Source organism: Mastigoproctus giganteus, chromosome 2, assembly GCF_048544385.1.
Source record: "Mastigoproctus giganteus isolate SK-2022 chromosome 2, ASM4854438v1, whole genome shotgun sequence".
Lineage (NCBI taxonomy): Eukaryota > Metazoa > Arthropoda > Arachnida > Uropygi > Thelyphonidae > Mastigoproctus > Mastigoproctus giganteus.
This window is the reverse complement of record NC_143576.1, coordinates 227,703,307-227,712,613: the sequence shown is the minus strand read 5'-3', so window position 1 is coordinate 227,712,613 and position 9,307 is coordinate 227,703,307. Positions and strand designations below refer to the sequence as shown.

At 38.3% G+C, this 9,307-nt stretch overlaps 1 protein-coding gene across 1 annotated transcript; it reads left to right on the top strand.

Annotated features, from left to right (window-relative positions):
* The first annotated feature begins 3,404 nt into the window (after positions 1-3,404).
* Positions 3,405-4,433, top strand: LOC150090207 (uncharacterized). The gene has a single exon (XM_090390201.1). The coding sequence runs from the start codon at positions 3,405-3,407 to the stop codon at positions 4,431-4,433; it is 1,029 nt and encodes a 342-aa protein (XP_090246327.1).
* Positions 4,434-9,307: the final 4,874 nt, after the last annotated feature.

The window sequence follows — 9,307 nt, the reverse complement described above, 5'->3', positions numbered from 1 at the left end:
TGAATGTGACTTTAGTTCCATTCACACTCATAATCTACAATTAATCTGAGGAAGCTCAGTAACTTACCTTATTTCGTGTAAATTTAACGTTACAGGGGTGTTTCCTCACCTAAATTGCATACTGCTTTATTAATAAAAGAAGAAGTTATACATCTATATTTATATATCATGATATTCCATCAACATTGGACAATAGATCACGTAGACCATACATTGCGGACACTAAGTGCCCAAATAGAAATAGGGATTAAATATTATGCAAAAGCATTTCTGAATTTCATAAAAGCAGTTCTGATTTTCATAAGTTTCATAAATAGTGAACTCTTGTGCAATGCCAAATCATTATTCTGTTGATTAGCGAAAGAGAAAAGTCAATTTGTTATGAAGGCATCAAACATTGCTCAATTTTAACTGTTCAAATCTTTGATGCCTAAAATATCTTTAAATTATTCGGAGATTAATTACTAAATTTATTATTTTTCATTACATTTAATAAATTTTTAATAAATAAATAGAAATATTCTTTAAATATTACATTTAATAAAATCTACTGTGTAATAAATGTTACATTAAAAAACAGTTTGGTTGTTCAGAATTCGCGCTGAGGTCACTAAGGATATGAGGAGTTTCATTAAGCGGTTTGAGTCCTGTCGATAACGAGAGGAATTTTCATGGACCGTTTTCACAACGTGGCTGAGTTAGTCGGTCTCAGGAGAGGGTAGCATGGTCTTTTTCTCTCAGAAACTCGAGTTTTTCGTCCTGTAAACAGAAAATAGACCACAGAACACACGCAATTTACTAAGGTCATATTACAAGGAGCAATATGGCCTTAGTCACTGATGCTTCTAAAACCCTACTACACCAACAAGTTTCAAATTCTAAAATTTTAGAAATCTTAAAAAAACGTCTTGATTTTGTCTACTGCTTAACTTTATTTGGAGTTGGTTCTATCAGCTCAGTTTGTATTTAATCACTTAAAGAATAATTACGGATTTCCTTTTCATTGATGCAAGGGAACTGCTTTGTCATATTTTATTTCCAGTAAATCTTTCCGTGCTTTTGGCGTCCTGAATGAGTAACTAGTTCTTGTGATTGATTGTTTCCATCTTGGTGTAACCGCTCTAAATCTATCCATTTTGTGGATTTCCAGTTGGAATGCAGCATTTTCTGTCTTTCTAACTTTCATATGTTCAAATCGCATTACCCATGTAATACAATAGAGATTGGTAGTATTTGATATTGATTGATATTTATTACTTAAAGCGGTCCCAGCCAACCAATGGCAACCCCGCTGTCAGTTACACATAATTTAGCAGTACTCTTATATACTACCTCTCCTGTTTGCCCAAGTACAGGGAGGGAAAAAACCTGCCATGACCAAAAAAGATTGATATGAACAAATTGAAAAATAATCAAATTACATAAAAAATAAAATATACATATAATTAAATTTCAGACAAAGTCCAAACTTCATTGGAAAGATCTGCATCTGTTCACATTCTGTTGGAAAGCCAGCAGCGCCAGAAGCTGCCGAGAGCAGAAATTCCAGCACAAGGAGCTGCCGAGAACAGAAATGCTAGCACAAGGAGCTGGAGTTGCAGTGGATATAGCAGACTCAAGCCTGCCTGCACGATTTCACAGAATTCTAGGTAATTCGGCATACACCATACCGCATTACAAATCCAAGGCTTCCAGATGCAGAAGAGTCTTCCGCCTAAGAAATATTGCAGTTGCAAAGGCTTGGAAAGCCAAGAAGCTCTCCTGTTTATCAACTAGAATTGTCTCGCAGCCTTCTTCCATAAGAGTGAGAGTACATGAATTCTTTCCTGGAAATGAACATGCCCTTATACCAAACCAACAAAGTTTCACTGCCTTCCAAAAATTTGCCAAGAAATTATCTGAAAGACATCGCCAGCATCATCGTTGGCCTAATCTTCCTGGAGCCGAGAATTCTGGAGCGTCAGTTATTTAAATATACCAACAATTCTACTCAAGGTAATCACCATAACCCTTCTGATGAACTGAATCACCACTCTGCTACTCTTCAGGCGTGTTATTAAGATGCTTGCCTTCAGAACTTTTTGGTTGAATGCCTTTGGCTGGCATATGCATCCACTGGCCCACATTCGGTTCTTGCCTGCTGGCATGAAACATGTTTGGTGCGTGTTCATTTTATGTTGCATTTTCCTTCCTTACACTTTTATTTTTTTCTTTTTCAATTTCTTCTCTCCTTATACGCGTGTGATTCTGTGAGAGTTTGCGAGTGTGCATAAACGTACTGCCACACCCGGATGAGGTGGGATGCTGGCATTTCTGAGTAAACCCTTCTTTGCTCCTCCTAGTGATGTAGAATCTGTTGGCACCCATAGGACCTGTACTTACTGCCTGTGGTGAGTAGTTTTATTTTTTGTTTTTTGTTTTTTTTGTCCATCTTGGACAGCATGCATATAGTTGTGGCCTGCCTCCTCGTGGTGCGGACGGGTACTGGAATATAGTTATGAAATATGCTTTTTAACATTAACTATTAATTCCTTCCACGTTTTTTTTTTGTAGTTTACTTTTTAACAGAAAAAATTTAACAATTTTTTAAATTTCATTTCATTTTTTTAATTTAAAGAAGCCTAAGAAGTAGAAAATCAGTTCAATTTTCGCATTGAAAAAATTTAAAGATGGTCATTGTTTATTATTAATAAAGTTTGCATTTAACCCAATATATTTATCTGTTTAAAAATAAACAAAAGATCTCAGCCATTTCTTTTAGTTTTATTTTTCTATGTACCCCCAAATGGCGCACGCAATATTTCTCTAAAATTCGCAAACGCGCCCTCAAGGCTGAAAAGTTGGAAGTCCTTATTTTCTCTGGAGTAATTCGCAAGGAAAACTGTACTTCCACCTCTGAGATAACTAGTTAGGACTAAAGACATTTTTAAGAATTCTTGCAATCAGCCTCTGATGAAATTCGAATCCAGATCTCTCCAAAAGAGTGATACATGACAAAAACGCTATGATGTCGCGAAAGACAAAATATTACAGTAGTTAGAAAAAAAATCGATGCGTTTATATTACTTAAATGTAATAATGTCGTTCTAGAAGTGCTTTCTTCCCTCCTAGCAGGACACACAAAAACGCTACTTCAGTCTTCTCCTTTTCCAGGATATTTAAAAAAAAACCTCGATGAGATAGATCCAAATTCAGAACTGAAGAAAATTAGGAAAAGCATTTGTAGAGATCATTAAAACTAGTCCCTCATTTTGTTTCACGGACAGGGACAGTATTATGGAGTATGATTATTGGCAAAATTCTAACTGATATGCAACAACAACAATGTTCCAGGTGTAAGAATGAAGTACATTCAACAAATAACAAATATAATGAGACTGTTTCCTTGACTGTGCAAAACCAGAATGTTTCAAACACCTCAAGATCCTATTTCTACAGTAAATTTAGGGGAAAAAATTCAGTCGGCTATTACAACACTCCTAGAATCTTCAGAAGACAGTGAACAAGGAAAGAATGATGAACAAAATATCCGAACTATTGTGAACTTATATAAAAGGTGGAAAAGTAAATGTGGCGTCGAAATCGATGGTTTTAAAGTTGCAAATTTAATTCACGCCTCTGCTAAGTTTTGCTTCTGGAATAATGTTAATAACGCAAACATTGTAGGAGATATTCTAATGTGTTTATACCAATGTGATGGTTTTCAAGGAATTGTTGAACAAGAACAGATTTATCCAGAAGAAATACATTCGTTGTGGAAATGGCCTGGAAAAGACATACCACACGCAAGACCAATACAAGAGTCACCGTTGACCTATTTTAATCGTGCTGCAAATGAAAGCAGATTGGTTTTTGGAATTAGTGAACGATTCATTGATGTCATCTATCAACGATTATGTGGATTTTTCATGGTGAATTTCGGGAAGCGTAACCTGGACTTAATGAAATTGCTGTTGAGGTTTGGTTGCAAATTAAATCTAGGAAAAATAAGACATAATTCCTTAGATCTACAAAGTCGTTTGTGGTATCATATTTTGGAGTGTATGGAGGTTGTTATACTGAGTGAAGGAAATAATTTCAAAGAGGAAAAGGAGAATAATTTCGAGGAAAGAGCTATGTGTGTTCAACTTCTTCTCCGTGTTTACCCTAAATTCGAAATTGTTTCCTTACAAAATGTCATGAACCGCTACTTTGTGGAATGGTGGCGTATCCAAAGACCTCACTGGCATTTCTCAGCAATTGGTATTCTTGATAAGAGCCTTAAATGGGCACCCATGCTGAAACAACGATGCTCATGTCCATCCGAGCTAACTCATCTTTGCAGATGTGTCATCAGAAGTGTTCTATATGAAAACTGGCAGCTTCCAGATGGTATCCAAAGACTTCCTATTCCTGTGATTGTCCGCAAATATATTGATCTTCAAGAAGACTAACTGGAAGTCTGGTCAATGTTAGACTTGCAATCTGCGATTTATTAATTTATTAATGTGAATAATTAGCTAAGTACAGCTATTTAAGATAGAAACTGAATGTCCGTTTCTCTGCTTAAAATTGTGATGCACCAAATAAAGAGAAATTGAAATGCCTAAACTTTTCTGACCTATTAACTTTCAAATAAAAAAATATATATATATATATACAGGGTGATTCACTACCAGTGCGACAAACTAAGGAGGTGTAGGGGCACAAAGACGAATCGGAATCACATAGCATTGCAGGGTCCGAAATGCCTTCGTCATGCGGTAGAGGACGTTGAACGGGAGGTCGCGTGAACAGCGATCCCGCTGGAAGTCAGCATTTGCGAACCGTTTCTGTTGAAGAAACCAAGTAGCAAAAGTCCTCCGGAGTGGATAATCCGCAGGCTCCAATGATTGGACGCGTTGCAGATGGTATGAACTCATTTGGTTTGTTGACAGCATCCTCCATACAGTGGATTAGGAAATACCCAATCGTTGGCCTATCGCTCGAGTACTCGTACTCGGATTGCCTTCTGCAAGACGTAAGACATTCTCCTCATTGTCTGGCGTCCTCGTCGTTCGCTCTCGATTCATGGTACCTCTGGTGAAACAACCAGTCTCACGTAACCTTCTCATCATACAATTAAAATCGTATGATGAGGAGCACGCCTGTGCGGGAAACGGTCCTGGTACAAGCGCAGAGCGGCGCGCCTGTTACAGTCCGCAGCTCCATACGCGAGGTGCATGTCAGCCAGTTCAATGTTTGAATACTCGTCCATCCTACTGCCTCGGGAACCGGTTCGCAAATGCTGACTTCCAGCGGGATCGCTGTTCACGCGACCTCCCGTTCAACGTCCTCTACCGCATGACGAAGGCATTTCGGACCCTACAATGCTATGTGATTCCGATTCGTCTTTGTGCCCCCTACACCTCCTGCAAGTTTGTCGCACTGGTAGTGAATCACCCTGTATATATATATATACAGTATATATATTTTATATATAAAAATATATACAAATTTGTATATATATATATATATATATATAAAAAAAAAAATATATATATATATATGTCCTCCTCTTCCAGTCAGTACCGCCTTCACACAGTGAAGCATGGACTCTTACAAGGCCTCTGAAAGTTGCAGAAAGAATGTTGACCAATGTCTCCAGGATTGTAGATTTGCGATAGTCCATGGTGTAGGATCCAAACGCCAGATCTATAGATCCATCCATGTAATTCCAGAGCCGTTCTATGGGATTCATATCCAGCATATCGAACTGCTGGAAGTCACTTTCATGTTTGGCAGACCGCTATCAAACAATACTATGATACCAGGAACGTGGCAGGGCATATTATCCTGCTGGAACAGACTTGTGCCATCCAGCTAGACACTCACCATGAAGGGGGTGTAACTGATCAAACTCAATGGATATTATTATTATTATATTGGGGTTACCCATAAATGATTATATTAACCTGTATTCGTGTCTGTAAATTGCGTGTGTTCTCTGGTCGATTTGCCTGTTTTGCTGGACGAAAAAACCTGTTTCTGGGGGAAAAAAACCTTGCTATCTACGCCTGAGACCGACTAACTCAGCCACGGTGTGAAATAAGCCCACTAAAGTTCCTCGCGTCATTGACGAGATTAGAAAAACCGGGGCTTTTCCACCCAGTGTGGGGAGGATGGTGACGATACCACCATGCTAGCCACGCAGACTAAACTCAATGGATAGTCAGGTTTTAGCATTCAGAGTGCGGTATGGGGGTATGAGGGCTTCAAGAAATTCCCACGAAAATATCCCTCACACCAAAATACTGCTGAGAGCTACTTTTGTTGGACCAGGACATTGCAACAATTCCTCTCGTTTTTCGCAGCTTAGCAGGAAACATAATTCATTTGAAAGACAACTTTTTTTCAGACGTCATTGGTCCAATGAATAACGCTACAGACGTTGAGCTAAAAATTTTAGGAATTGTTGGCAATGGGTGACCACAAGCAAGGGTTCCATGATCAGGCGCTTATTCAGTAGCCATTCAGAGCAAGATTCGTTGAATCGCGGTCTTAGAAACACTGCTGGTCATTCCCTTTTTAAAGCCCAAGTCAAAAGTAAATCATAATATGACCACCTGAGAACTCACCTGCCCATGTATCATGTCCATAAATTGCGCATGTTCTGTGGTCGGTTTGCCTTCTTTTTTTTTTTGGACAAAAAACCCGTTTCAAGGGAAGAAAAATCTTGGTAACCACACCTGAAAACGTCTAACTCAAACACGGAGCAAAAAAGGCGATAAAAGTTCCTTGCGTCACTGACAGAATTCGAACCAGTGCCATTTACTGTGTACGGAGGACGGTGCTGTTACCACTGTGCTTCCCATGGACACCTAAGCCAATGGTCATGTGTTGTGTCTTCGATAGAGCAGCTGCTGAACTCCCCATCTCCGCCATAGTACTCTGTAAAATAGCCAGGAATTAGTGGTTATGTTTGTGTAGCATTAGCATTAGCAAATGATGCAAGAAAGAAAGCTTATATAGCGTCAGCCAAAAAAAAAAAAAAAAAGAAAAAACACCTCGGGTTTCATCTATTCATTCTCTACAATAGTCTGCCTAGTCCTTCCTTGAATTTATTTAAGCTGTCAACTTTTACAACAGCAGATGGAAGTTTGTTCCAGCAACTAACAACAATCTACTAGCAAACTTCTGAACAGTCCTTCCTGTGGTCTGAGCAAGAGGAAGAATCCCATCAGCATTCAGCTTGCTCAAGCCATTCAAAGCTTTAAACATCTCAATCAGATCACCTCAGAGGTACTTCGTCTCCAGATGGAAGCCTTTCTTGATAAGAGCAGACATTTGTTCCCCTGATCAATCTCATTTCCCTTCTCTGTACTCGTTCCATCAGTTCCACATCCTTCCTAAAATGAGGCCTCCAGACTTGTATGCAGTACTCAAGATGTGGCCTGACCAGTGCCTTATACAAATGGAATAGTCATCTTATTCCTGCTAGCAACATTCCTGTATATCATTGACAAAATCCCATGAGCTGTCCTGGCAGCCTGCCTGCATTGCCTAGAGAACTTCATATCCAACTGCACAATTATTCCCAGGTTTTTCATTTTCCACTACCCTGGATGTAGTACCACATGGTTAGTACATTACTTTGGAGTTACTGCTACCCATATGCAGTACTTTGCATTTATCAATGTTAAACTTCAATTGCCATTCCTCTACCAATCTGCCTAACTTTTCTGGATCCTGTTGCAGTAGCATGCTGTCATTAACCACCCAGCCAACCTTTGAAAATGAGATTAGGGGTGTGTTATAGGCCTAATGACTTTGATGAGTACAATGAACAACTGTACAGAGATACAGAATGGGCCAGTAAATCCGAATGTCTTATAATCGGGTATTTTAACTTTCCAGATATTGACTGGAACTTGTGGGTTGGTTACTCACAGACTAGCAAGACTTTTGTGGATTTATTGGATGACTATTTTCCACAGCAGCATGTTAGAGGCAAAAAGATAAAAAATACTCGTAATCTGATTATGCATGCATTAAGAATCTGCAGATAAAAGAACCACAGTATCAAATCTCAATGTATTGATTTGTGATTTATATAAAGATGCAACTACTATCAAGGATAAAGGGAAGGGTTTTTGCTTTTGTAAAGGTGACTATAGTGTTCTCAGACAGTTTTTAAATCCTATATAGTGGAGCCAACTGATGAGGTTACTATCAGCAAATTCTAAATGGGAAACATTCAAGGAATTAATCTTGGATGCTCCTTGACCTTTCATACAAAGAAATACTCAAGATTTAGGTAATACTGTTCAAGTTTTAGTGTCTAAATGGATGTCAGATGAACTGATGAGACTCGTGGCAGAGAAAAAGAACAATGCATGGAGATGCATATAAATTATCAGGAACACAGAAGCTTATAGTAGATATAAAATAGTGTGTAATAAAATCACAAATGAGGTTAGGAAAGCAAAGGCAGATTATAAAAAATCTTTGCCAAAGGATGCAAAGAAAAACAGCAAATATTTTACTCATGTAAACACTAGGAGAGAATGAATCAAATTGGTCCACCTGACAATGTTTGACTCCTGATGATCCCACTCAGGTTGGTGACAAACTGAATGAGTATTTTGAATCTACATTCACATATGAGGAACTCTTCAGGGAAGGGGTTGCCAGAGGTTTATCAAAATCTAAGAGAGAACTAAATGATTTTGTAATAACTGAGAGGAAAATGGTAGAGAAATAGTGGAAGTTAAAAAGAAGAAAGGCGCCAGGGGTGATGCCTTTCTTCTATTTAACTTAGTGATGAACGGGATCTATCCAATTATATTAGGGGAAGGAAGCAAAGAAATTAAGCAAGTCATCTATAATATAAGAGCATCCTCGGATGATTCAGGGGATTCCTGCAGATTGGAGGTATCCAAATATATCCAAAGTCATGAGTAATTACAGACCTGTTAGTTTAACTTCTGTTCAGGGAAAATAATGGAGTCACTGGTAAAAGAAGTAATGCAGGATAATCTAGAAAAGGCTGTAATTATACTTCAGACATAGCATGGCTTGTTAAAGGGAAACCTTGCTTGACCAATTTGATTACATAACACAATGTGGTCATAATGGAACTGAATGCAAAAACTTATTTTGATATCATATACTTGGATTTCAGGAAAGCTTTTGATACTGTTGAACATAAAAGACTGCTGTACAAATTAGAGCAGTGTGACACTAAGGGCAAGTTGCTGCTATGAATAAAGGGATGGTTGAGTGGGAGAAGACAGTGAGTGGTAATCGATGGACATTGCCCTTCATGGACTAATGTTATTAGTGGAGT

Excerpts from the sequence above, each read along its gene's own strand:
- LOC150090207 (XM_090390201.1), top strand. The coding sequence starts at position 3,405 with ATGTTTCAAACACCTCAAGATCCTATTTCTACAGTAAATTTAGGGGAA.